Genomic DNA, 27,741 nt, shown 5'->3' with positions numbered 1-27,741 from the left:
TGCAAACAAAAGCTAGAATCCTACAGGTAGACCCTGCACCTTTCCAGAATCCCACTTGACTTCAATGAGAGATCTACATCCACAAAAGGATCAGCTCACACAACTCAGAATAGATTAGGACCAAAAATGCTAAATGTCACTGCCCTATTTATCTTACTGAAATAAAATAGCGAAGTTTTCTAGTCCTTCAATGTGTTCTTACTGTAATAAGGTAAATATCTGCTTTAATTTTTACTGCTAGAATATGATCCTTAACAAAAATTGTTCACATTCAAAATTGCTTTAACATTCTAATTTTTCACAAGAGCCCTGATCCTGCAACAAGATCTGTGAGAGGGAGTAACACTGGTATGGCTCCCACTGCCATACTGGAGCAGTTTTTAATCTGTATTAATGTATAAACCAGGTGCATTAGCATTGAATATGCCTGGAGTGTGAATAAGTAAAAATTAATATTCCAGTAATTGTTATTTTGGTGCTAGTTGGCATTCTTGAATGAAGAAAAAGGAACATTTGATAACTGTTAGAGTAGTTTTGTTTTTTAACTCAGCACTTTGACAGTTGAAGGAATGTTTCTTTAAAACCAGAGCCAAGAATTCATCGTAGTAGCAGATTGGACAGTGAAAAACTGTATGATGCCTGAAAACCTCTTTGTCCTGGATAATTGTTCCTTTAAAGCTTTGTGGCTTTTTAGCCACCTGATATTTCTCAGTTTTTCCATCTTGGAATTAACCTGATTGATTGTTCTTTTGGATTGACTCAGGAATACCTCAACCTACCGCAATGTATGTGAATTCTATTCAATCTTTTCATTTCCTTCTATCAGGAACAAACTGTCTGTTTTAAGAACTGCTTTTTGGTACAACAAAATGTGAAATTTAAGATTTCAGCAAGATTTGTGACAAAGTCACACCCTGCTTTAGAAACAGCAGAAATGAAAACAATTTGCATCATCATTGGTAATCTTGTATATTCACCCTTCATGCTAGCTTGAGGATAGCAGAGGGGGTGGAGTTTAGCCTTTTAGTCTTCCTGAGCTGGGACTTGCCTACAAGTGTCAAATCAGCTTGCTTTCGTAAGTCAAATGTTTGTTTTAATAAGTGGAAGCTGTAGTAGATCATATCTTAAAAAAAAAGAAAGTGGAAAAATCCCAGTATGGGATTAGTGGGTCAGGATTTTTTTAAATTCCTAATTATTTTGTTTGGTATTTAAAATTCACTGGATATCCTGTTTTCACTGTTTTGACACCAATGATTGAAAGCAGTAGTTGGTCTGTGACTTTGCAGGAGGTAAGTTTATTTTTGTGTACATGTTACATATGTGTTTGTCTCTATTGGAAATGCAGTATCCTCCTTTTATAGACACTAACTAAATTTAACCAGCTGTCCTTTGTGGCAAAAGGAAAGAGGTTAATTTGGAAAGCTGCATCTTTTATTTTACTGCTTGTGGAAACTGAATGATACCAAAGAGAAGGGAATATTTAGTACAGGCAGTAAACTTTTATAAATGCAAAATGCTGTGTCTTTAGAGGCAAGGTAAGAAGTGATTGGCAGGTTCTGTTTACACCTGTATAACATCTAGCAGGTCTGACTAGTCAGCTCATGCCAGGTTACAAAATGCTTGCTCTGATGTGAGCCCAGTTGTAGCTAATAAACTGCAGGTAAATTGAATCTCAAGATTGCATCTCCTGCAAATGAGAATGTGTAAAGCTTTGCAAAACACGAGATGTGAGAAAAGTAGCTCACTTCCTTTTTTGAGAGTCGCAGTTTAGTTAGTATCTTCCTCTTTTTTTGGTTTGGATTTAAACAGATTTAAGAAAATGCTCCTGAGGATGCATGCAGTTCTTGATTGCTAGGGTTTGGGAAGGGGCTGGAGAAGACTAGTCATAGCTAATCTTAGTTAGTTTGCATCCTTGTTCTGAAGGAAAGGAAGAATAAAGGCAACTTGAAAAAATTATCCTCAGCTTGAAAATAAGTCTCTGTGATTCTACATATATTTAATACCTGTTAGCTGGTATATTGAATAGAATGCACATCTAACATTTTAAAATCTGCCATGCAGACTGCTGTTTATGAGGAGGATAGTGCATTTCCAACCACATAGCTTGCTTTTCCACTTGTCTAAGTCCAGAGAAGGAGTTTGGATCTTCTCATTATGCTGCTTGCTTTGCAGACACTGAAGCTTCTGTAAAAAGCAAAGTGAAGAATGTTAAAGCCTACCAACTTTTAGGATTATTTCACATAGGTCTGAAAGGAATCCAGATTTCTTCCTTATTTTTAAGTATTCCTATAATTAGCATTACAACACCTATGTTAGTAATTTCTGTCTAGTGAGAGGTTTTAAGTAAAGTTGGTCTCTTTCTGAGCTATATTGTCAGGCAGCCATCTTTGCCAATAAAATTGGCAATCCTTTGATGGTTTGAATAAAGTGCTGAACTAAAGACACTTGATACTCTCCTGAGACTGTAATTTAGTTTTATGTCAGAGTGTATATTCTCCTTATGTGAAGAATTAGTTTTTAACAATTGTATATTTATAACAGAGTACACTGTAATTTAAATAACTCAAGAGTTTTGTATATTTAAAAGATGTTTACTTGACTAGTGTCAAATCATAAGAAATAAGGTCTTTTATATAAGGCTTCAGTAACCATGTAGCAGTTGTTTGTTTAATGGATGATCTCTTTAAAAGGAAACAAATCTGCCTTCCTGTGCAATATTTCAGGCACTGTTGCACAAGGTCACACTGAAGATTAGGTATTTGCAAAGGCTCTACTTCCTGGTACACAGGAAGCTGTTTAACAATATGAGAGGGTTCCCCCCCCTTTAAAAAAATCCTTTTTGAGCAGTAGTTCTTCTTGTTTGTATTAGGCAAGAATATGAAACGCTTTTTGTAGCAGAAGGATATTGGAGCAAAACCTGTGCTGTATATCTGGACTTAAAAGGAGAAATGCCTTGCCAATGTCTTCACTTAGGATTGTTATGAACATAGTTGCAAGTAGGAGTAAAATTAAGAAAGCTGAGTAGCATGTTTATGCAGTGGCTTCAAGAGTTGTTTTGAAGCAATCTATTGGTTGAGTAACTCATAAAAGTTTATTACAGAGGCAGTATCTTGCTATCTTAGATGTTGTAATGTATTTCATTTTAGTTCAAAGGAAAAACTGTCATCTGTCCTGAAGTGAAGAGATGGTAACATTTTAGGAAGACTATGTGGAGATTTCCTTTCTTCAGTCAGGAGAAAGTTTTTCATTTTGCATAGCTCAGAATTTCCCATCTCTTCTTTGGTATGAGAGACCAGAGGCCATTAAACAGGGCTAAGGCAAACAAATCTGCTGCTCTGTGCAAATTCATTTGATTACAATCCCCATATTTAGTCCATTCCCGTCTCAGAGCCCTTTACAGCTCCATGTTCAGCAGCCTGACTCTACTCACCCTGAGACACCTTTAACAAATGTTTCTGCCTTATGGCCCTTGGCCAAGAAATACAATTCCATTTATGATAAAAGCATTACTTATTTTTCTCCTCTCTCCCCCAATTTACTTACACCTTTCCAAAGTGGTTATAAAACATCAAAGAATATGTGACTCCCAAGATGCAAAGCTGGTGAGAATCAGGCCATAGTCATTTTTTTGGAATTTGTATACGTTTCAAAAAGAGGCTTGCTGTCCATTTGCACTCTTCTTTGGCAGATGTCCTTTGAATACACACTAAAATCCACTTGCACGGATTTTGGAGAAAGCAAGTGGTTTTGCCTTCTTGAGATTCAGCAGGAAGACAGTTGATACATAATTTTCTGAACATAATCTTTCAAGATTTGAAAATCAGTATTTGGTAAAATGGGGCAGGATAGATTTTGTTTTGGACCTAAATAGACTATTAAGAATCTCTCTTTAAAATGGCTCTTGTTCACTGAACATTGTGTTTTGTGTATTATTTTATTACCTACCAAATTTCTGTTAAAGCGCTCCATGTACGAGCAGGGTATTCTTATGGTAAGAAGGTTGTTTTTGTGTTCAGAAAAACCTTAGTGTGTTACTTGAGTTTGAAACATAAATATGTTCATAAAGAGCTCCACAGGAATGGAATTGGAATTACTGCCCTTCAAGTTACATTTCCATAGTTCTGTTTTAGTTTTTCTAAACAGGCCCCGTCAAATGGGATACTGCATTTGCACTGCTGGCTTAATTCAATGTTTCCCAAAGCAGCAATCTTGCCTTAATTGTGCACTCATGCCTTTTTGCTTTTTTACACTTTTTTTCCACTCTCTCTTTCACACTATTCGCTTGACTTTTTGTTGTGTCCTTTAAAATTTATGATTAATTTATTCTCGTTTTTTCGTCTTTCTGCAGAGGGAGAACCGCAGACTACAGGAAGCCAGCATGCGGCTGGAACAGGAAAACGATGACCTTGCCCATGAACTTGTAACAAGCAAAATTGCCCTACGAAATGACTTGGACCAGGTAATGCAGGCACTGTATTGTAGCCAAGCCATCTAATAGTATGTAGAGGTGGGTAGAGCATACATTATATTGAGATAATACATTAAATTGCATTCACAAATGAATATACGTGCAAAATTGAAGGCATTGTTAGTGCCTTTATCTGCACTCATTGAGATCTCTACTAGGGATGTTATAGAGTAGTTGATTAACTGATTAACAAAAGCTTATAGGTTAATGCTATAGACTACACGCATTTTCCTTCCCACTTCCTCTCACCAGTAAATTTTGTAGCAGGCTGGCCAGCAGCCTAGCTCAGTCCTGGCTTGTGATGGGTTTGGATCCTCCCTAGACAGGGGTGGCTACCATCCGCGATGCTACTTTTTTTTATCAGAGGTCTGCGAGGGGAGCTGGTTTTTAAACTCCAGAGTGGAGTTGCAGGGTGCTCCTCGGGAGTGAGGCCAGAGTGCATCGGCTGCCAGCCCTGCCCCTGGGAACTATAGAATAGTCAACTAACAGATAAGAATTTATGAGGTTACTCGACTATTCAATTAACCAATATTTAACATCCCTACTCTCTACCTGATTTGTAACTGCAGTCAGGAAGTTAGGGCACGTCTACACAGCAGGGCAAAAATCAAACAAAGCTAAGCAACTTGAGCTAAATCCATTGCATAGCTTAAGTTGAAATAGCTTAATTTGGCACTGTCTATTCAGCAGGAAGTTGAAGGAAGAACACTCTTCCTTTGACTTCCCTTTCTTGTCGTTATTCCGAAATAATGCTGTTGTGTAGAACTATCCTTAAGTATCTACATGGATGCAGTTTATTGGCACAAATATCTCTCATGCAAATATAAGAATATAGCTACTAACTTGAAAAATGTATGTCATACTCTCCAAAACTTTGATTTGCATCAATGCCTTCCACGGTGTCTCTCGCACACACATTCCTTTACTCTTCCAAAACCACGTAATCCTACCTTCAGCTACCAAGATTGCAGACAGCACTCCCAAGGAACCTGAGGAATGCTGGCAACAAAAGTCAAGATGTTTACTGACAGAAAAACTAATCTGCTTCCTAACAAACCTAAGCTATAGCACAGCAGACAAGTGCTGCGGGAGCTCTTTACATTATTCGGTTTACTTTGCAATGGTTATTATACACACAATTAGGGTGTTGTCTATTTCTTTACAATAGTGCATATGCTTTAGAGTTGCATCATGTTTTCTGCTATGTTCTTTGGAGGTGAACCATTAGTAATTATTTAATACATAATAATAAACCGGACAGATTCTGCACTCTTACTTCAGTAAGTAACATTTTACTCCAGTTGAAGCCAGTAGAAGCTGTTGAGTGCTAAGGTGCTCCTCGGTATGAATAAGGGTACCTAAATCTGGCTCTGCATGATTCTGCTTGGACTATCTATGGTTCCCAACTTACATTCAGAAATATCGATCATGCCATAAGTTTGTAGTTACTCTACCTTTGAATGTCCGTGTCTTCTGTTTTAGACTTGGTCACGCCTATAGTATGTGGAAGATTGACGCTGCCACGGTCGATCTTCCAGAGTTCAATTTAGCTGGGTCTATTACAGACCCACTAAATTGAACTCAGAGGGTGCCCCCGTCAGCACTAGTATTCCTGCTCCTCACAAGGAGTAAGGAAGCTGATGAGAGTGTTTGCTCCCATTGGCCTTCTGCTGTGTGGATGGCATGGAAACGCGATTTAAGATACTTCAACTCCAACGCAGCTGGAGTTGCGTATCTTACTTTAACCTTCCACTGTAGTGTAGACCAGGCCTAAGAGCCTGAGCCATGCTGGCAGGGGAGATGCACAAGTGGAAGAGGGTAGGAGTAATGCCTCTGGCCAGGAATAGACAGTAAGATCTTGTGGGAGGCTAGGCGGTATAAACTCCCCAGCAGCAGTTGCAATACACAAATTGTAATGCTTTTCCCACAGCTGCTTATTTCTGCCTATTTCTGCTCTCATATTTCACCTTTTATGTAAGATAGTGGTTCTCAATTTTTTGGGGACATGACTCACCCTGCTCAATGCAAACCTTTCTATGGATCACCAGCCCCCCATGACAACAAAAGACTGCAGGAGCAGGCTAGGGAGTGGAGTATCTGTCCGGGAGATTGGATGCAGGAGCAGTGTGTGGGGGGAGGGTCTGGGCAGATGGAAGGGTGCAGGAGTGGGGTCTCAGTGGGAAAGGATGCATGAGGGGGTAGGAGTGTGGGATCTGGGCAGGAGGGGTGCTTACATGGGGCTATGTCTAGACTGCAGGCTTCTTTTGGAAGAAGCTTTTCTGGAAGAGATTTTCCAAGAAAACTTCTTCCAAAAGAGAATATCCATGCTTCAAAAGCACATCGAAAAAGCAATCTGCTTTTTTGACAGATCGCGTCCATTCCGTGTGGACACTATCTCGTATTTCAGCTGTGATTACTGTGAATGGAATAGCCACCAGGAAACATGTGCTTTTTCCTCTTCTTTTGAAAGAACTCCCTCTTCCCCGTCCACATGCCCTTTTCCAAAAGAACTCTTTTGGAAAAAGGCTCTTTCCTCGTAGAAAGAGGATTACCAATGTCAGAAAAAACCCTCTATTCTTTCAATTTTCTTTTGGAAGAATGTGATTGCAGAGTGGACATAAAAAATTCTGTAGTGTTGACATACCCTGGCTCTGTGCTTCCCACTGCTTGCAGGCACTACCTTCTGCTGCTCCCATGGCTATGATTCCAGCCAATGGAAGCAGCAGGAAAAGGCTTCAGGAGAGCAGTTTCCTAGTCTACTGTTCTTTCAGCTGTGGGAGCGGGGGGGGGGGGGGGGAGGGGGGAGGGGAAATGGCAGTGCATGGAGGCTTGGTGCTCCTCCCATCCAGTGGGAAACCAGTGCTGGTGCGCCAACCATGGGGGGGGGGGGTGAGGGGTGAGACTAGAGCACACAGGTTCCCCTCTGCGAGGGAGGGAGGAGCTGCAAGATGGTCATGGACCACTTAATGGTTCACAGACCATACTTTGAGAACCACTATTGTACAGAGAGCTGCTTCTCCATTCCTCATGCTCACAGATACCTCCCCCCCCCCCCAGTATCTCTATCCTGGTGAGTCCCACTCCTTTTGCACCTGGATTCCCGCTCTACCAAGCCCCCAACCATATGCATTTGGTTATACTCCTCCAGGATCTGGACTCCTCTACTGTGCCCCCACATCCTCTTCTACTGCTGAGCTCCAACTACCTTCAATCGCCCTTCAAGTTCACATTACATTGCACCCAGAACTGCCCCAATAAATCCCTTTGCATCCAGATTCCCTGTCCCGGATCCCCCACTGAACCACCAGCACCCAGACTGTCACACAGAGAGCCCTTTCAATCCACAGCAGGATTTCCCTCACTGTAGGCCCTTCCACACTTGGATCCTGTCTTGCTGAGCCTGCCTGCCCAACCTAGGATACTTGGCATGGAGGGCCTGGGCCCTGGGATATTTCTGGAGTAGGCCCCGTCTGTGCACTATATCAGGATTGGGTGCAGCCTTACCACTGAATCTGTGTCCAGCATGGGGGCCAATACTGTGATCTCCCTCTGTATTGTCAGTGGCCTGTGCTCCCCAATGCCATGCTGGAGCCTCCACATTTGACAAATAAAATTTGCAGAATTAAAATAGTGTGTGCAGAATTTTTTGCACCGAATGCCCTGAGGAGTAATAAGGCAATAATCAAGCAAGCAGCTGCTAGAAAAAGAGTTTTTCCTGAGTGAGTGGGAGAATATAGGAGGAAGAGTTGCATCAAGATTTTTTTTTACCTCCCTGCTTCTGATTCTCAGGCTGAAGACAAGGCAGATGTTCTGAACAAGGAGCTTCTCCTGACTAAACAGAAGTTAGTGGAAACTGAGGAAGAGAAGCGGAAGCAAGAAGAAGAAACTGCCCAGGTAAAACTTGTTTGGATAAGTAAGAATGCCCAAACACACACAAATCCTAAGTGTTTAAGGATGTAAATTAAACAACAGTATCAAGCATTTATTAGTGCCCACAAAGGAATCTTTCTCTAAGTCAGGTGAAAATAAATAATCCGCATAAGGATAAAAATGTGAAATTATGCATTTCTGATCATCTTGTGTGTTCCTACTGGAACGCTGAGCAATTATTTAAATCGCCGCTTCATTTTCCTGTGCCTGGTAGTCTAGCCTACATGTGCCTGGTAGTCTAGCCTACATGCCTCTGTCACCAGAGGCATGTAGTCTAGACGTACCCTTAATGGAAAAGTTTTTCCATTAAAAGTATTTCCGCAAAAGCACGTCTAGATTGGCACGGATGCTTTTGTGCAAAAAATGCTTTTGCGCAAAAGCATCCGTGGCCAGTCTAGACGCGATTTTGCGCAAGAAAGCCCCGATCGCCATTTTAGCCATCGGGGCTTTTTTGCTCAAAACAGTTCTTCCCTGTCTACACTGGCCCTCTTGAGCAAGTATTCTTGCACAAGAGGGCTTTTTCCCGAGCGGGAGCGTGAAAGTGTTTGCAGAAGCAGCACTGATTTTGTACATTACAAAGTCAGTGCTCTTGCGCAAATTCAAGCGGCCAGTGTAGACAGCTAGCAAGCTTTTGCACAAAATCTTGCCAGTCTAGATGCACCCACTATGTATACCCAAGGAGGCTTAATCAGACCTTCTTCAGAACCCACAACAGTAGCTGGTGGCAGCAAATTAAAGCCATATACTGTCTTATCAGTGCCCTCACGCCTTTATCCCAAGGACAGACTGGAGGTGAGGTTTTTCCTGTTGGGTCTCACCTGATACTGCATTTATAGACTTTTTTTAATTAACTATTTTTAATCTTGAACAGTGATCTCCATATTATTGTTTCAGTAGCAAAACCACTCTCTCATAATCCTGGAGGTTTTCTTTGTTACTTGGCTGTCAGCAGAGGCTGGAGCAATAAGTTTTATTTTGCTTCACTGCATTAACAAAAGATTATCAATGTCCCACAAAGAACAATCCTTCATAGTTGAGTTTCTCAAGAGTCCCCTACTCTCTCTGTGTCATAGAGCTGTGCTACCTCTGGCAAGAGAGCAACTTCACTTGTGTTGAAAGGTTTCTGTATCTTCCTGAGTGCTTGCTCATGTCCATTCCAATTAGGTGTGCGTGCACTGTGTGCATGGATTCCAGAACTCTTTCCCTTAGCAGTGTCCATCGGGCCAGCCATGGAGCCCCCCGGAGTGGCGCTGGCGTGTCGGTGCCGCAGCTGGTATCAGTGCCAATGTCCATATTAGGGCCGGTACCGATGTCGATACCGGGGCCACAGTCAGTCCCAGTATTGGCACTAATGTTACAATCGGTGCCGGGTTAGGCAAGCTTGCCCAGCTACCGTCACAGGCAGTAAGAAGGAAGTGAGGGGCCAGCAAGGATATACATGCACTGATATGCCAGCACCACTCCAGGGGGCTCCCTGGTTGGCCCGACGGGCACTGCCAAGAGAAAAAGTTCCGGAATCCGTGCACGTGGTGCGTGCACACACCTAATTGGAATGGACATGAACAACACATCTGGAAGAACAACAGTTATGAGGTAAGTAACCGGATTTTTTTTTAAATGGTGCTAAATGACAGGGCGGGGCTTTGGGAAGTGCATTACAATACTGTTATAAGTGATCAGATGGCATTCAGCCAAGAGTTCTGAAAGAATTAAAATGTGATATTGCGGAACTATTAACTATAGTTTGGAACCTGTCCTTTAAATTAGCTTCTATACCCAATGACTGAAAGATAGCTAATATAACGCCAATATTTAAAATGGACTCTACAGGCGATCCCAGCAATTATAGACCAGTAAGTCTAATGTCAGTACTGGTTAAATTAATTGAAACAATTGTAAAGAATAAAATTGTCAGACACGTAGAAGAACATAAGTTGTTGGGCAAAAGTCAGCATGGCTTCTGTAAAGGGAAATCATGTCTTACTAATCTATTAGAGTTCTTTGAAGGGGTCAACAAACATGTGGACAAGGGGGATCCAGTAAATATAGTGTACTTAGATTTCCAGAAAGCCTTTGACAAGGTCCCAAGGGCTCTTACATAAATTAAGTTGTCATGGAATAAGAGGGAAGATCCTTTCATGGATTGAGAAGTGGATAAGAGACAGGAAACAAAGGGTAGAAATAAATGGTAAATTTTCAGAATAAAGAGGGGTAACTAGTGGTGTTCCCCAACGGTCAGTCCTAGGACCAATCCTATTCAACTTATTCATAAATGATCTGGAGAAAGAAGTAAACCAGGAGTGGCCAACCCACAGCTCGTGAGCTGCATGCAGATTCCCCCCCCCCCCCCCTTTAAAGTGCGGCTCGTGAAACCACCCCTCGTGCCATTGCCACGATGGCAGTGGCCGACGGGAGCCTGATGTGGCCAAAAAGCCTTTTAAAGAGACAGTGTCTTTTTTATTTTGGGGGGGCCTCAATTCGGGGGGGGGGATGATGGGGAGCTCTTTTCTTTAAAAAAAAATTCTGGTGTGACTCTCAGCATTTTTTCCGCCACTGTTACGGCTTTCTTCGTTTAATGGGTTGGCCACCCCTGGAGTAAACAGCGAGGTGGCAAAGTTTGCAGACGATACTAAACTGTTCAAGGTAGTTAAGACCAAAGACTGTGAAGAACTTCAAAAAGATCTCACAAAACTAAGTGATTGGGCAACAAAATGGCAAATTAAATTTAATGTGGATAAATTTAAAGTAATGCACACTGGAAAAAAAATAACCCCAACTATACATACAATATAATGGGAAAGAGATCTTGGAGTCATCATGGATAGTTCTCTGAAGACGTCCATGCAGTGTGCAGCGACAGTCAAAAAAGCAAACAGGATGTTGGGAATCATTAAAAAAGGGATAGAGAATAAGATGGAGAATATCTTATTGCCCTTATATAAAACCATGGTATGCCCTCATCTTGAATACTGCATACAGATGTGGTCTCCTCATCAGAAAAAAAAAGATATACTGGCATTAGAAAAAGTTCAGGAAAGCGCAACTAAAATGATTAGGGGTTTGGAACAGGTGCCATATGAAGAGAGATTTAAGAGACTGGGACTTTTCAGCTTAGAAAAGGGGAGACGGGGGGGGGGGGATATGATATGATAGTCATGAGTGGTGTGGAAAAGTGAATAAGGAAAAGTTATTTACTTGTTCCCATAATATAAGAACTAGGGGCCACCAAATGAAATTAATGGGCAGCAGGTTTAAAACAAATAAAAGGACGTTCTTCTTCACATAGCACAGTCAACCTGTGGAATTCCTTGCCGGAGGAGGGTGTGAAGGCTAGGACTGTAACAGGGTTTTAAAAAGAGCTAGATAAATTCATGGAGGTTAAGTCCATAAATGGCTATTAGCCAGTATGGGTAAGGAATGGTGTCTCTAGCCTCTGTTTGTCAGAGGGTGGAGATGGATGGCAGGAGAGAGATCATTTGATCATTATCTGTTTGGTTCACTCGCTCTGGGGCACCTGGCATTGGCCACTGTTGGCAGACAGGATACTGGGCTTGATGGACTTTTAGTCTGACCCCGTATGGCCATTCTTATCAGTATTGCTATTCTGAGATGCTTGGGCTGGAGAGGTCATTGTGATAATCATGGCATGTTCCTCCTTCATTTTCACCAAAGAGAAAATTATATTTGAGTACGGCATTTGCAGTTTAGTGGGCTTATTTGTAATCAGTGCTAATAAAAAATGTTCCCCAAACTCTAGAGAAGAATTTCCCAACCAAGTATATGCAGTATGTGTCCCTATTCTTAAACGGCTGCTCATATTCCTGGGAATACAATCATACTACTAAGTTAACTGTACATTCAGTAAAATAGAGGCTATAAAAAGGCTTGACTGCCAGGTATTATCATGTAAAGGGAATTGGTAATGAAGACTAACATTATTATAGCTGCTGAATATGTTCAAGTGATCGCTCACGTGTTGAAAAACTCCTCAAAGCCCACCCACTAATTTGATTTCTCTTCTTGTACTTTCCAGCTGAAGGAAGTCTTCAGGAAACAGCTAGAGAAGGCGGAATCTGAAATAAAGAAAACCACAGCCATTATTGCAGAATATAAACAAGTAATGTTTATAGAGAAACTCGTTTTATATAATTACTTGCAAATCATTCTTCCTACTCCCCATCCTGGGCAAGCTGACTGCTCAGAGTTCTAGTCCCTGCATTCTTGACCAGGGCACGTCATTTCATTCCTTAGAAGACAGCAGTTCCTAACCACCAGTCACTGGCTGTGGCAACTATTGGAGCTCAAGCCAGCTGTTTGCGGTGACTCAGTTCCAGCAGCCGTGGTAGCTAAGGTGGCAACAAGAAGAGGTGGAGCAGGAAGTGCCTGCCCCTCTCTCTGTGCTTGGGGAAAAAAGGGCACAAAGGAGGATGGATCGTGTGCATCACCAATGGAAGCTGCCACTGCCCACATGACCACTTTTGCTGGAGGCAGTGCTGGGATTGAGGCGGCAGCAGAAAGAGGCAAAGCGGGAAGCTCCTCCCTCCCTCGATAATGATGGCCAACCGAGGCGCTGCACTTTCCCCCTTTACCTGTGGGGGCACAAGACACACTTGAAGAGGGAAGGAGCATGAAGGAGGAGGGCTGCTCCCGCTACCCACATCGCAGTAACGGCCACACTCCCTAGAGGAGGCAGCCTTGCTCAGGAGAGTGCGGGGATGGGGGCAGGCAAAAGAGTGTTGTCAGAGGCTGTGGTGGGATCACGGCACAAGAGGGTGTTGGCATGAGCATTAGTGGTGGGGAGGTCAAAGGCTGTTAAGCACTGGGGCACAAGGTGCTGGGTGGGAGCTAGGCAGACAGTAACATTATTTGAATATTCATTATTTGCATAATGAATATGCAAACATGCAAATAAAATGTTACTGGTCCACCAAAAGTTTGTGAATGGGTTTGCTGGTCTACGGCATAAAACAGGTTGGGAACCATTGTTCTAAGAGCATGAATTGTAGACAGTTTATATTATTTCTAGAGTTCTCCAAATGAAATCAGCTAATTTCTGTGGAGAAGAATAATTCCTTATCAAGCCATCCCCAACCCACTACAGTGCACTGCTTCTTTGGCCCTGCTGCTGGCTAAACGTGTAGGCCAACTCCTCATTGAATTAATCAAAGCAATCTAAGTGTTAATGTTCCATCTTGGAAGATTACCATTTAGACTATCTTTGTCTGCTTTACTACTACTGATGGATTCACTCTGAGGAACTGACTGTGTGTGACTTTGGTAAAGCCATAAGAAGCTGTAATAAGACTACTGAAATGTATCACAAGATTTTTTTAAAATAAACTCTCAAAAGGGGCTGTTTTCTCTCTTCCAGATTTGTTCCCAACTGAGTACCAGACTAGAAAAACAACAGACTGCAAGTAAGGAGGAACTGGAGATTGTGAAGGTGAGAATAAGACCTCTGTATGTGATGTGTCATTAGCTCAACTATTCATACAAGCTAGCAATAAGATACTGAAAAGAATTTGAACTACAGCCATATATTAGCAGCCTTGAGAGCCAGAGAGATGGTCTAAAATACACTTTCAGATGTTTCACAGGGTGAAAACAGTTGTAGAGTACATGCTCTTGTGGATATCAGGTACATTGGAGATTACAAACTGGAATGCACAGAACGCCTGTATTTTTTGCTGCAGAAATGGATAAGTCTTTATATATCCTAGTAAGATAACAGTCCTTTGTGGGAGCTTTTTAACTGCATTTTCATTTTGTACTGTGCACACAACTACAGTGCAGAGCAGAGAGGGCAACAGTGGCTTTGGACATGAATGATTCTGGGCAGGCCATGGAGCTGCTCTGAATTATGATGGGTCAGCCTGGCCTGCCCCAGACTTTCTATAACTATCTACCTCATGTCCTGAATACCAAGGGGGTATGAGGAGATCTTCATACAGCTGTCTGTCTGTCCTACAGTCTTCCCGCTTCGGGAATTTTCCCATTAAGGGACTTTTGCAGCACTTTTATACTGCCACAGCAACATACATGGAATCTCTCCCTTTACATACCTCTCAAACTTTCTTAAGCATTCGTATGATCTGTTGCTATCCAGTGGCAAGCATCTGCCTATTTGATACATTAAACAGAGCATTTTACACGTTTTACAAGTAGGTGGCAGTACAGCAACATGCCTGTCTTTTTTTAATATTTCTGTATCGAGTGCCATTTCCTGCAACCACTGTTCTAAGATTAAAATTTAGTAAGAGTAAAGTCTTATGACATTCAGCTAGTTTCTTAAAGTACTTCAGTAAACGTATTAACTATGGCTAAGTGATATGAGAGCCATATCAGCAGAATTATGTTAGCAGAGAGTGGCTATTGTTAATGACTACCAAATATTCAAGCTACTATTAACAACACAGGTGAAAGAATGCAAGCCAAAATAGGGAAAAAAAGTTTAAAGATTTAGATTAATTAGAGGGCTTAATTTTAGGTAGGTAAAGAAACAAGCCCTTCATAAGACATGAGTAGGACAAACACTCTTTAAGTAGGGGAACAAAAAGGATCCACGGAATTATAGACCAGACAGATTAATTTCCATCCCTGAAAAGTTACTGGAACAAATTGTTAACTTGTAACACCTCTTCAGGCCAAACCAATATAGAACTTGCTGTTATGTGTTCTTGACACTAGGAGCATCCTGTCAGACGATGTCACTATTACGTGCCAATATTGATAGCTATTGCATCCAGAATGGAGTGCTGGCTTCTGACAAGCAGGGAAAACCTGGGTGGCGGTGGGTTTCTAAGTAATACTTCCTTTGCAAAAAGCCATATTAACCATAATATTTGAGTAGAGGCATTCTGCTTTTTTATTAAAGCAGACAGTTTAGCCAGAAAAAACCCTGCAATCTACTAAATATGCTAACATTAATGCAATACTGTAAAAATATCACAAGCCTTGGCAAGAAGAGGGTAAAGGTGACTTCTAAAGTCTGGATGTGTTGAAAAAAATCTGATGCATGTGCCCACATCTATTGTTCTTGAACTTCTAAAAATCACATGAGGTAAGACTGTGTGACAGTCTTACACACTTGTGGCTCTACCATTACTACCAAACAGCAAATCTAACATAAGAGCAGTTCTTTCAGGAAACAGGATGTGTCCTGTAACATGGCTAAAAATTGATTCTCTGGCTGTTCTCAGGGTAAAGTGATGGCTTGCAAACACTGCAGTGAAATTTTCAGTAAGGAAGGAGCATTGAAGTTGCCTGCTATAAGCAAAGAGACCCAGGGAACAGAAACAGATGATGAGAAGGATGCACTCAAGAAGCAGCTGAGGGAGATGGAGCTGGAACTGGCACAGACCAAATTGCAACTTGTGGAAGCAAAATGCAAAATTCAGGTACACACACAGATAACCTTCAGCAGAAAAGACTGTATTAAGCCCTGTTTACCCTACAATTTATGTGGAATCCGGTTGCATCATGACTGTTTCCTTGACCTGGTTCTGTTATGTAGTGCAGATGGTACTAGAATGCTACTGTGTTTTTATACAGAGACACTAAGTAAGGCTATATGTAGACTGATACTTTTGTTGGTCAGGGGTGTAAAAAACATCCTCTGACAAACATGTTTTACCAATGAAAAGCACCCCTGTTGATAGTGCTTTGTCTGAGAGATGTTCTTCCTCCAGTAAAGCTATTGCTGCTCTTTGAGGGTGGTTTTATTTTGCCAACAGGAGAACTCTCTCCTGCGACAAAGAGGAATTATGTAGACCTTACAGTGGCATAGTTGCAGTGGCACAACTGTGCCACTGTAAGGTAGGCTGAGTAGACATTAAAAAAAATTGTAAGGGGTCTCTTTCTTTCATTCCTGCTCCAAAGCCGAATAGTCATCCTTGCACTTCCTACAATGCTAGCCAATGCAGAAATATGCATATTGCAGCCTCTTAAAGTGACACATTGTACACATTTCACCTACATGGTAGGGAGCTCTGGGAAGGGTTTGAAATTCAGTGCCTCCTATAGATCTGCTGGAGGTAAATATAATTGTACAGCATTCCCAATCCATGGCAGTGACTATCGAACACAATCCAGCCATTTAGTATCATAGTACTATGTCCAAAAAAAAAAAGCACTAATTAGTGGCTTTAATTTACCTCTGCACTATCTGGTCTTTTGTTCAAGCACCTGTCCTATTCTGCTAAGCTTGTGGAGTCACTCTCCAAAAGCGACAACCTCCATTCTGGATAGTAGTATCCCTTGTGGCATCTGTCAGTACCTATCAAAAGATGTTTCATCCAAGAAAGGCAGTACCCTACTCCTGAGATACTACCCTTCCTCTGTTAGATCAGGGGTAGCTCAAGATACACCCTTCCTTTCATACCACTGTTCTACTTCTGGACATCTACATACAGCTGCCAAGCTATCAAAGCACCATACCATTGTCTTTTATCCTAATATATTTTTAAGCCTTGTGCACCTACTGTGTGTGCACGCGCGCATGCTAGTCTGCACTACTGCTACACCCACACATCACCTTGGAGAACTTATTTTCTGCCAGTCTAATTGGACTTAAATAACTTGTGAATTTCTGGGAAAACAGGATTTTCCTTTTCACTCTCCCCTTCCAGTCTTCAAAGAAAATGGGCTCTAATTTGTGGTCTTACCTTCTGTAATTCTACTGCCTCTCCCACTCCTTCTCCTTGTGACAGTAGAAGGAAAGAATTTAAAGGGATTGACTGAAGATGCCTCTGTAATCAAGAATTTTTATCAATTCTGAATATTCTACTTCCTTAGGAGCTGGAGCACCAGCGAGGAACCCTTATGAACGAAATTCAAGCTGCTAAAAACTCTTGGTTTAGCAAAACCCTGAACTCTATCAAAACTGCCACGAGCACCCAGCCACCACAGCAGCCTCTGCCATCCCAGCCATCTAAAGAGAGCAGTACATAGTTCCAGCCAGACCTCAAGCACAAGAGCACAAAGAACAAAGCAACTAATACCCTGGAGGATTTTTCCCAAGGGTCTCTCTTCTTGGGGAAAGGATGAAAGGCAGGAGTGTGGGACTTGAAGTAAAATCCTTCAGTGTCTTTACTCATTCTGTTGTGACCCTTCCAAAGGGAAGTTATTTAAAGAATCTAATTTCATGTTGAATACTTACTTCCCAACTGCCTTCCTGAAAGCCACATTCCAATACCGTTGTCCTTTTACACTTTCTTTTCTATGCTAGAGGTTAAGATGAATAATAAATAACTCAGAACTAAGTGTTTAGTATGTGAACTAAAAAAGTTATTTTTATCTTGCATAAAAGATTTTTCTTTTTGGGAAAGAGAAGGCAGCATAAAGTACTGAGGCATAAATCTTGTAAAAGCACAGTATAATGCCAGGTTCTATACTCATGCTATAGGATCATCTCAAGTTTACTGTAGTGATTGCATCCTGTAAAGAAGCATTTCCCCTTCCTTGTAAGTCTTAAATCACAGCCAAAATAGTCTTGTGCTCTTTCTGGCATAGCACAAGTATTTAATCTTCCCTGTGAATATTCTGATTGATTTTGGCTATTAGTTTCCTGCACAGATTCAAGGAGCAGAGATCTTTCCAGGTGCTGAGTGGCAGCACTATTTAATTCTTGTGTATCACACCTGAATTGGAATTTAAAGTGAAATCTTCTGGTTCCCATCTTATTTTATGGTTTATTTTCAGAACTGGAGACATGTTAGTTTTGACATTCTATTAAGACTTTGCAATAAAAGCTATTTTCAGTGTGAAGTGGATGGAAATATTTTAATCTGAAACACTGGGCCAAGGGTTAAGCATTGCATTTGGCACAAATCTGGGCCTATCAAATCAAAAAGCTCTCTTTGCACAGAAGAAACAATCATCATGGAAAAGTTTTTGTTTTTGTCACTTTATTAGAGAATCTTAAGTTGCTGTATCCTTTTTTAAAAGGACAAAATATTTAAAATGCAAGACAGATTTTACACTTGAGGTAAATTCTTTGATGATTATTCCTGAGTCTGTCTGAAAACCTTAATATCTCTAAGTTGAAGTGAGAAAGCAGTTGACATTTTTGATTGAACTTAAATGTTTATAGAAATACTTATTTCATGAAAAATTAAACTATTGCTTAAACTGATGGAAATATTTTTAATTTTATTTAACATTTTATAAGATGGTCTTGCAGATAAATATCATTGCTGGATAAGAGGTTGGTTGTGTATTAAGTTTCCCCATGTTATAAAATGTTCTAGGGACATTAGCCCTTTTTGATTTTTTTTTTTAAATTTAAGTAATGCAATATCTTATCAGCTCTGTACAATAAAGTTTAATGATACATGCTTTATTTTCAGGCATATTTGCAGAAGATTTTTACATGTTGTACAAGTTTAACATTTACCCTGTGCCAAATGAGAAAATTTTTGAGGAGCAGCCAGCTGTTTGAAGTAGAGATCAAAATAGTCACTATCCACAGGCAGGCAAAGTCCTGCCACTTGGTGATTCTGGTTCTCTTTTCTAAGTAGAGAGATGAATAAAGAGTTAAGTTCCTCCTGTTAGAATAGTTTATAAACTTATGTGGAAGAACAGTGGTTTGTTACTCTAGATGTTGTTACAGAATGGAACCAAAATAAGAGGGTCTACAAATTAAACAGAATTTTGGCATGCTTTCCATAAGTTTTGTGCTATAGAATACTTATGTAAATAAAATGTTCCTATCCTGTGGAATTACTAAATTCAGATGTCACTGGCAAATGAAATTAAACTTGAACTAAATTATATAAAACTGGAGGTGACAAATACACATGGCTAAACATTAGGCTAATAACTATTTAATACTTGGAATACTGTGCTCACAGCCAACATTGTTATTGGTATCAAACCACCAGTTTTGTCCAAATTTCTCATTTAATTCTAATCCTTTAACTGAGATCATGCCCATAGCTTGGTTTGTAGTGTTTTCCAAACAAGGTCTTCAGTGCAATAATAAAACAGAAAAGTGACTTAATGGCACCTTCTGGTAGTGTTCACAAAAACATGGATTGGCACCATGTTGGCTCGTTACACCTATTGGAAAGGAAGTTGGATCCTATTTTGCCTTCAGGCAAAAGCAATAAAAAATTGCCAAGTACTGATGACAGAATCTTAATTCCTGCTAATGACACAAGAGGCTTGATTTTCTTCCCCATCCCAGGTTGAGCATCTCCTATAATTTAAGAATGATTAACAGTTAGACTTTTAAAACTGCAAATCTTGTTTGAAATCAGTGAAAGAATGAACAAAACAGCTCTATTTTCAAAATTACTTTCCTAATTAATGATAGTCATTCAATAAGCTGGAAAGCTAACAAGACTGTAGGGTAACATACCACTTTCTGGCTGTATATATAAATAACCTAACAGTGTAATAAAGATAAAATAAGTTTTAGTTGGCTCTTTCAGTAGTAAACGATAACCAGGTACATAATGAAAATATGTACCTTCAGAGCTCGCTGATTTGTGGCAAAACCAGATGTTCGTATAATTTTTTTCCAACGGTAAACATTCTGAACTATTGTCTCACTAAAACTATTACGTATCTGTTCCAAAACCACTGAAATAGTTAATACAACTCAGTGTGGAAGTTAGGTTTTTTTTTTTTTTTTTAAAGCTTCAATATCAAAATACATGCCCACTTTCAGCAGTTGTACTAAAGGTAACTTGTGTCCGTCCGTATGTAAAGAACAAGCATTATTGGGGATTTTTATTTTTACTTCCATTCAGAACAAGTAATTCTGAAATATGGCCTTAATTTCACTTAAAGGAACAAAACAAACATTTTGGTGCAATTATTAACCTTGTGGATACTAATACCTCACTGGAGTGCACAATGCAAAAAGAACAAGTACTTTTTCCCCCCACTTTATGCAGAAGTTTTTTATTTGAGAGAAACACTTCACAGGATAAATAAGGCAAGTTAGGTTGATTACACGGAACATCAATGCACTGATCATGTTTTTGTGGATTAAATATGAATGTGTGTAAAATAATTGTGCGTACTTCATGAGACCCAGATTTTTGAAAAGTTAACGTAGGTTTGTATGCTTCAATGCTGGATAGAAGGAAAAGAGTCAACCAGAAACTCAATATAGCCAGCTGATATACACATCCCAGTCTCCGGCCTGCTCATTAGATTGTACATCTTCCCATTCGCTACAGCTAAATTATATTTAGATAAGCAGAAAAGTCTTTTTGTATTCTAAGTTGTGTGGCAGAACTTTGTATAGCAGTTGAATTTCCTGTTTTATGCTAGCATATTCTGTTACATTGTCTGGTATTTCATTAAAAAGCTATTTTGAAACAAAAAGGCATGAGATTTCTCCCTTCTCTAGAACAAGATAGATTCAGGTAGAGAAGAAACCCATTCCTCAACATCAGAGTATATTAGTCACAGCAGACTCTTGTAGTCCAAGTAGAAATAAATAACATTAGGTTTTGTTGCAAACCTCTAGCACCATGGTGTCCAATCAGTTCTGAAGCAGTAGCTACTATAGTGGCTACTGCTCTGGCCAACTAGCCACATTATTCTGAAAATATGTTTTATTGTTCAAGCCACCACACTCAACTGGCCAAATAACCCCCATGTGGTTAGTGGCTAGCATGTTAGACACCACCACAGCAGGGATGTGAACGACTAGTTGACTATCCGATAAGCAAATGCTTATTGGATGGTTAACACACTAATCAACTACAGGCAGCCCCCGACTTACAACACAATCTGTTCCTGGGGAAGCATAGCAAGTCAGGGGCATCGTAATTCAAACCCACATTTATGATAGGCACTGTGTGCCATCATAAGTGCGGGCTGAGGTCATAAGTTGGGGGTATCCTGTAGTTGCTTCCCCCCACCCTTGCTGCCTCTCTCTCAAAGAGGCAGCAAAGGGGGGTAGGCGGGAGAGAAGAGATGAGGAGGTGGTGCTTCAAAGTGGCAGCACCACATGGAGCTCAGGACCAGACCCCAGGCTTCATGCAGCATTGCCACTTTGAAATGCTGTGTGCAGTCCAGGGCCAGCTGGGGACTCCCTAGCTGGCCCCAGGCTTCATGAAGCATTTCAAAGTGACAGCACCTTGTGAAGCCTGGGGTCTGCTGCTTTGAAATGCTACGTGCAGCCTGGAGCCAGCTTGGAGTTCCCATCTGGCCCAAAGTTGCACGTGGTGTTTCTAAGTGGTGTGGAGCCTGGGGCCAGTTGAGGACTCCCCAGCTGACTCCAGGCTCCATGCAGCGCTGCTGCTTTGAAATGCCACAGGGAGCACGGGGCCAGTGGGGGACTACTTAAGTTCTCTGCTGGCCCCGTGCTCCACGCAGTGATTTTGCATGTGAAGTGTAGCAACAGCTCTGGGACTGCTGTTACGCTTTAAAGGCAGGGACACCCCTATCAACTAATCAAATAGTCGATGCAAGTTGCATCGACTATTCGATTAGCCAGTTAATCTAAATTTAACATCCCTACACCACAGACCTGGCATTTAATCCTGGTGCCAGTAAAACAATGACAAAACTCCTACTGACTTAAGTGGGGTCAGGATTTCACCCCTGGAGTTGAGTCTGATATGCTGATGAGCCTCAGTGATTGTGTTCCTTAACAGAGTAGAAAAACTGCCTGTACTGGCTGCTACAGTATCATGATTTACAAATGTTAAGTATGCAGAGTTACAAAAATCTTGCTTTTGTGATGTCACAATCTCTTGTTAGGAAAGGTGCAGGGCTAAATTCTGGTGCTCTTGTAGTTAGTAATATCATACTGGACATGTAATCCCAATGAAATCTACAAAATTACTCACATGAGTATGTAGCAGAATTTTGCCATTGATTTGGTCAGACAGGAGACATTCTGGGGGAAAATCTACACATGATTACATTAATTAAGAACTGAATGTTTTTCTCTTGAACTTACAGCAGCCATTGGGGATACCTTTTTGTTCAATAGCCAGCTTTAGTAGATGTATGGCATTGCATATGCCCATAGATATAACATAGCACTGTCTATTTTCCTCTTAAAAATACAGATTTATTCTAAATTCCTGTTCAGGTTATTATACTAACCAGCCTACAGATAGCTGTCCCACTGAAAAAAAAAAAAAAAAAAAAAAGATTTTCATCTAAATGGATGCTCACACACTACCTCCACTTTGGACTATTCAGTGTAGAACGTTCTGAACACACCCAATACACTCTTTAAAACCAGACAAATTTTAAGAGAGACTCACAATGGAAACTAAAAATGGAGCATATATAGGCACAAATTACAATCCAACTTTTCCCAGTTCAGAGCTCTACAAAACATTTCAGGACCACTACTCACTATGTAGATGTTTGCCCTTCAGGAGTACAGAGCTGTCATTAGTTTCTTCCTGACTCCCACTGGTTTGCTTCTGAATGTATTTCATGTCTATTTTTACTTGGAAAGCTTATGGCTCAAAAATTAATACTTTTCTTCCTTCCCTTATTTCTTATTCAGTGTAACTTGTTTCTATTTAACCTGTAAAGGAGCATATATGCATTTTTGGAAAACTATATATTATATATAGAATAATATATAGGAAACTGAATTAGGAGATAATACATCAGAAGGGTCTGGTGTCACAAATTTCAGTCGTGATTTGATAACCATCAGAATCCTGGGCTGTACTAATTTCCTTTCAGATTTCTCTTATTTTTGTATTTTATATAATACATGGATCCTACTACCAAGTCATATGAACAAGAGAAACATTTCTTGGCCTCCTTGTTTGGTTTCTTCCTTCCCGCTCCTCAACAGTCCCCCGGAGGAAACTAATGTGGATGATGCTTTCAAGAATTGTATTGGGAAGCATTTCATTAGAATCTTCTGTAAAAACCCTAACTCTGGAGAGAATCTTCTTTATAGTTCAAGAAGAAAATAAAATAATGTCACCTGCAAGTGGAGATGGGCCCTCTCCAGATTTCTAGTTTTCCAAAATTCAAAAGGAGTTCAGTTCCACAGGTTTTATGCTGCCTCTTTAAATAAGGACCAGTTGCAAAGTTTGGATCTAGAGCAAAGACTTCCCAGCTGTTAGGGTTATTCAACTGCACAGGTTTTTTTTGGGTCCAACTTTAGTTACAAGAGAAATACGCTGATAATGGATTAGGGAAATACAGGAGCTTTGCTGTGTGAGACTTATTATTTGGGACCATTTCTAAACTACCAATCAGTCCCTATGTAACAGATCCATGTATTTTATAAAAATGTAATGTAATGCTTGTTATTAAAAGTGCAATTTAATGTACATTGTCACAAATGTTTACTTTTTTAATTGTTACTAACATGCTTAGATCAGTATCTTGTTTTCATTGTGTAAATGATACCTTGTAAAATAAACAAATGCAAACAAGATGAGAATGAGAGGCTTGTTTTCATAAAGTGCTCACATTACTGTGTCCTCCATGTCCATTCAACAAATGGCTAGAATCCCTTTACAGTAATAATTCTTAACAGCATCATTTTATATGCTTATTGCAACTCACTTTGAGCACTTTCAGGCATGCAGTATAATGTATCAAGTCCTATTACTAAGCTTAAGACTATTAGAGTTATTTATAGTAAAAGCCATGGACCAGTTGTGGGCAATAAAAAAAAAAATTCAGAAGCCTGCAATCTGTCCCTGACTTTTACTAAAATAACTACTAGTGAGAGGAGTAAAGGGGATCATGTGCTGACCACCATGGGGGAATTGAAGCCTGAGTCTGTGTGTGAAAATTCATTGACAGACCAAGCAAAGGAGAACTGAAGCCAAACAAGTGATCGAGATTTGTTAAAATAAAAGGTCACAGAATCCCCTAACCTCTGAGACTAAATTGTATCCACCTATCACTGAATTCAAATTTAAGAAATCCACCAGGAGATATTACGTAATAACCAGCTAATTTCAAAGGGTCTGGGGCAATGGTAGTCAGACAGACAGACTGCAGGCCAAATCCAAACTAGACATTTATTAATAGACCCCACATTTTTATGTGCTAATTATAATAATTATGTTTTAATTATTTTCTCTTGTGGCTGTACCTTGACAAAACATTGACCACGAAATTTGGACCCTGCAAAAATAATTGACTTCCTCTGGGTAGAGATGTAAGCCACTAGTTGAGTGACAGTCGCTCTCTCCCCACCCTGGCTGCCTCTATATAAGAGGCAGCAAGGGGGGGAAGCCAACTTAAACCAGAACCGTCTGCGCAGTGGGGGGGGGGGAGAAATGAGACACAGCCCCCTGGGAGCTAACCAGGCTGCAAATTCCATCAAGTACTCAATTAGTTAATTAACCAATACTTAACATCCCTACCTCTGGGTTGGATAATGCTAAACCACACCTGTGTCTATGGTCCATAGCTCAAATGCTGGCAGTCCAAGAAGAAGTGACAAGTCACATTGCTCCTTTTTTCAAATTGTTTCTAAAGATGTCTGGATATTAGGGATGTTAAAATTAGACAAATCAACTAAACAAATAGTCAATGGAATTTCCATCCACTATTTGATTAGTCAGTAAGGGCACTTGCACTTAGAAATGTAACAAAGCCTGCCTGTTGCTACATTTCGATGGTGAAAGTGCAGCCCTGTGTTCCGCCTTTGAAATGTACAAGAGCCCAAGCAGAGGCTCTTATGCATTTCAAAGGTTTAAATGCTGTGTGGAGCCCAGGGCCAGCGGAAGACTTAGACCCCAGGCTCCATACAGCACTTCTGCTTTGAAATGTACAAGAGTCCCAGTGAGAACTCTTGTACATTTCAAATGTAAACACCACAGATGCGCCCCTGCCCCCTCCCACAGAACTGAAGGCAAACCAGCTTTTAAGCCAGCTCCCCTCAGCCCGCCTTCCTCTTCCGCCCCCCCACCCCCGCCTCTTTCTGACAAAGGCAGCAATGGGGTGGAAGCAACTCATCAACTAATGTGTCAACTATCCAATAAGCTTTTTGCTTATAGGATAGTCGATTAGTCACTTACATCCCTACTGGATATATTCAGATTCTGTAGGCTTTGCTGCTAGAAAGCAAAGATACCAGTCTGTCTATATATAGTATATACACCATTCCTAAAGGCTGATACTACATAAGAGTGAAGATACAGAAGCTTGTCTCAAAGAGCTGTTTATATCCCTAGGAGCACTCACAAAGGAAGGAAGCATTGGGGCAGCCCAGCGTGAAATAGGGATGTAAGAGTGTAACCACGTAATCTCACCATTTATACCCTTCATAGGGCTGCTGGGAGCCAGGAATCCTGGTGGCACCTAAGGTCTGGGAGCCATTGCGACAGCCAGGGCAACCCCGGCAGCCTTGCAGCAGTCCTGGAATCCACGCAGGGAGTTGCAATTAACCACATAGCCCAAGGGTAAGGAACCTTTTTTGGGTTGGGGTCCGCTGACACTCAGAAAAATAAGTTGGGGCCACACACAAGAAAGAATAAAAAAAACAACACACACACCACCTCACTGACATGGCACCCGACTAAGGAGAAAGACATGCCTGACATTCCCCTCACATGCCAGAGCCTAGGGGGCCCCAGCCTAGTAGATTTTGTGTGCTCCAACCCTGCAGTGGGATGCGGGAGAGGGAAGCTGGAACACCAGCACAGACTCCCCAAAGCTAGGAAGGAGCCCCAAGCCTTGAGGGCCAGATCAAGGCAAGCCAGGGGCTGCATCTGGACCCCTGGCCTTAGGTTCCACACCCCTGGTGAAGAAGATAGAAATTCTATCAGTTACATGGTCAGTAATTTTTAAGATTTTCCCTAGTGTGAAACACTTTTTTTTTGTTTTAGGGCTGTCAATTGACTTGTGTTAATGCCTGCGATTAATACAGGACAAGATTAATGCATTAATTTTTTTAACATGTTAATCACAGGTATTAATGCTGGGGACTTCAGCTGATCCCGGGCTCCATGCAGCGCTGCCCTGTTGAGATGCCGCCGGCATTTCAAAGGGGAAGCACATGCGATTAATCGCGCAATTAAATGTTTCAATCCCTTGACACCCCTAGTTTGTTTTAAACCTACTGCCTATTAATTTCATTTAGTGACTCCTAGTCCCAAGGAGGAGTAAATAATGCTTCCTTACTTATTTTCTCTACAGTCATGATTTCATAGATCTGTATCATAGCCCTCCTTAGCTGTTTCTTTTTCAAGCTGTAAATTCCCAGTCTGTTCCACACCCCTAGTTATTTCCGTAGTCTTTTTCTGCACCTTTTCTAATTAGGGATGTTAAAATGTGTGCAATTTTTTAACGGTGTAACTGCTGCAAAGTTTAGCAGGTGCACACGAGGTGGCAAGCAGCTCTCTGGAAGTTTGGTCTTTAAAAGACCAGTGTAAGGACGCTAATTGAGTCAGGCTGGATGTGTCCAATTCATAGCTTTTGACATGCAAATGCCACAACACGTTCAGTCCGACTCAATTAGCGCTATTAGCATTGGTCCTATCACTGACAAGCCACTGCTTTTGCGGTTATACTCTGAACTCTCTAATTCCCTGAGGGAGTGGGTTTTAACCACAAAAACTCTCATCGGGAGATAGCACCATATTAGCCTCTAAGGTGCCACAGGGCTGCTCGGCGTTTCTAGGTTCCTGTTGTTCAAGCATAAAACTCTTATCCACAGAGGCACTACACGGCAGTTCGCTTCAGTGGAGATTGTCTCGTCCTTCGGCACGAGGCTCTCCTCCACAGAGCGCCCCTCGCCCACCAGCCCCGCCTCTACGGCGCCCCACTGAGTAGCCTCCTTGCGCCCAGCTTCGGCCCGGCAAGGCACACGGCAGATAGGGCGCCAAGGCGCTCGCTCACCTACCTTCCCCCGGCTACTGCTCCCGGTCTGTCGGGCCCAAACTAGAGGCAGCTGCTGAGGAAGGGGGCAGCGAGCTCGGCCCCAGGAAGCCGAGCTGGGCCTAGGACCTGACCAGCGCCCAGGCCCCGGCGGCTCTGCCCTGACTGCGCAGCCCCGGCTCCTCATCCCTCTCCCTGGAGCGCCTTGTCGGCCGGAGGCGAGTCAGACTGCCGCTGAGGTAACCGGCAGCAACGGCCCGCCAACGGCTCACACGCTGAGGGGGCGGGGCGCCCGAGCAGAATTGTCCAATGGGCAGCGCCTCAGCGCGGCTGTCTCCTTGGAAACGGCCCCTCGCCCTCGCGCTCACCCAGCTCCGCCCCCTCCATTCCCCGCGTGGAGCGCGCACGTCGATAAAATGGCCGCCGAGCGCCTACACCAGCTCCGCGGTGCGACCTTCTAAAACACCCCCCCCCCACTTCCCGCCAACCCCAAGCTTCTTCCGGGGGAGGAGGGGGGCGTGGTTTCAGGGGCTGTGCTCGCTCAGGGGCGTGGTCCCGGC

General features: G+C 41.7%; 1 protein-coding gene and 1 long non-coding RNA gene across 6 annotated transcripts in view; one reads left to right on the top strand and one right to left on the bottom strand.

The window, feature by feature from the left end:
• Positions 1 to 20,020, top strand: part of RABGAP1L (RAB GTPase activating protein 1 like) — a 422,358-nt gene extending 402,338 nt beyond the window's left edge. For all 5 annotated transcript variants that reach the window (XM_089780609.1, XM_075936918.2, XM_089780610.1 and 2 more), the window contains 6 exons: positions 4,349 to 4,459; positions 8,258 to 8,362; positions 12,432 to 12,515; positions 13,770 to 13,841; positions 15,598 to 15,795; positions 17,192 to 20,020. In XM_089780609.1, the coding sequence (XP_089636735.1) occupies positions 4,349 to 4,459; positions 8,258 to 8,362; positions 12,432 to 12,515; positions 13,770 to 13,841; positions 15,598 to 15,795; positions 17,192 to 17,347 (726 nt within the window). In that variant the 3' untranslated portion in view covers positions 17,348 to 20,020. The remainder of the gene's footprint in view (positions 1 to 4,348; positions 4,460 to 8,257; positions 8,363 to 12,431; positions 12,516 to 13,769; positions 13,842 to 15,597; positions 15,796 to 17,191) is intronic.
• Positions 1,249 to 27,605, bottom strand: LOC102453231 (uncharacterized). Its single transcript, XR_012906050.2, has 4 exons — positions 27,207 to 27,605; positions 12,333 to 12,471; positions 5,312 to 5,467; positions 1,249 to 2,184 (listed from the first exon to the last, which is right to left on the bottom strand). It is a non-coding gene; the product is annotated as an uncharacterized LOC102453231 (long non-coding RNA).
• Between the last annotated feature and the right edge of the window lie 136 nt (positions 27,606 to 27,741).

The sequence above is a fragment of the Pelodiscus sinensis genome, chromosome 9 (assembly GCF_052426305.1).
Source record: "Pelodiscus sinensis isolate ZL-2025 chromosome 9, ASM5242630v1, whole genome shotgun sequence".
Taxonomy (NCBI): domain Eukaryota; kingdom Metazoa; phylum Chordata; order Testudines; family Trionychidae; genus Pelodiscus; species Pelodiscus sinensis.
The sequence above is the reverse complement of the archived record's forward strand: the minus strand, read 5'-3'. Positions and strand labels throughout refer to the sequence as shown.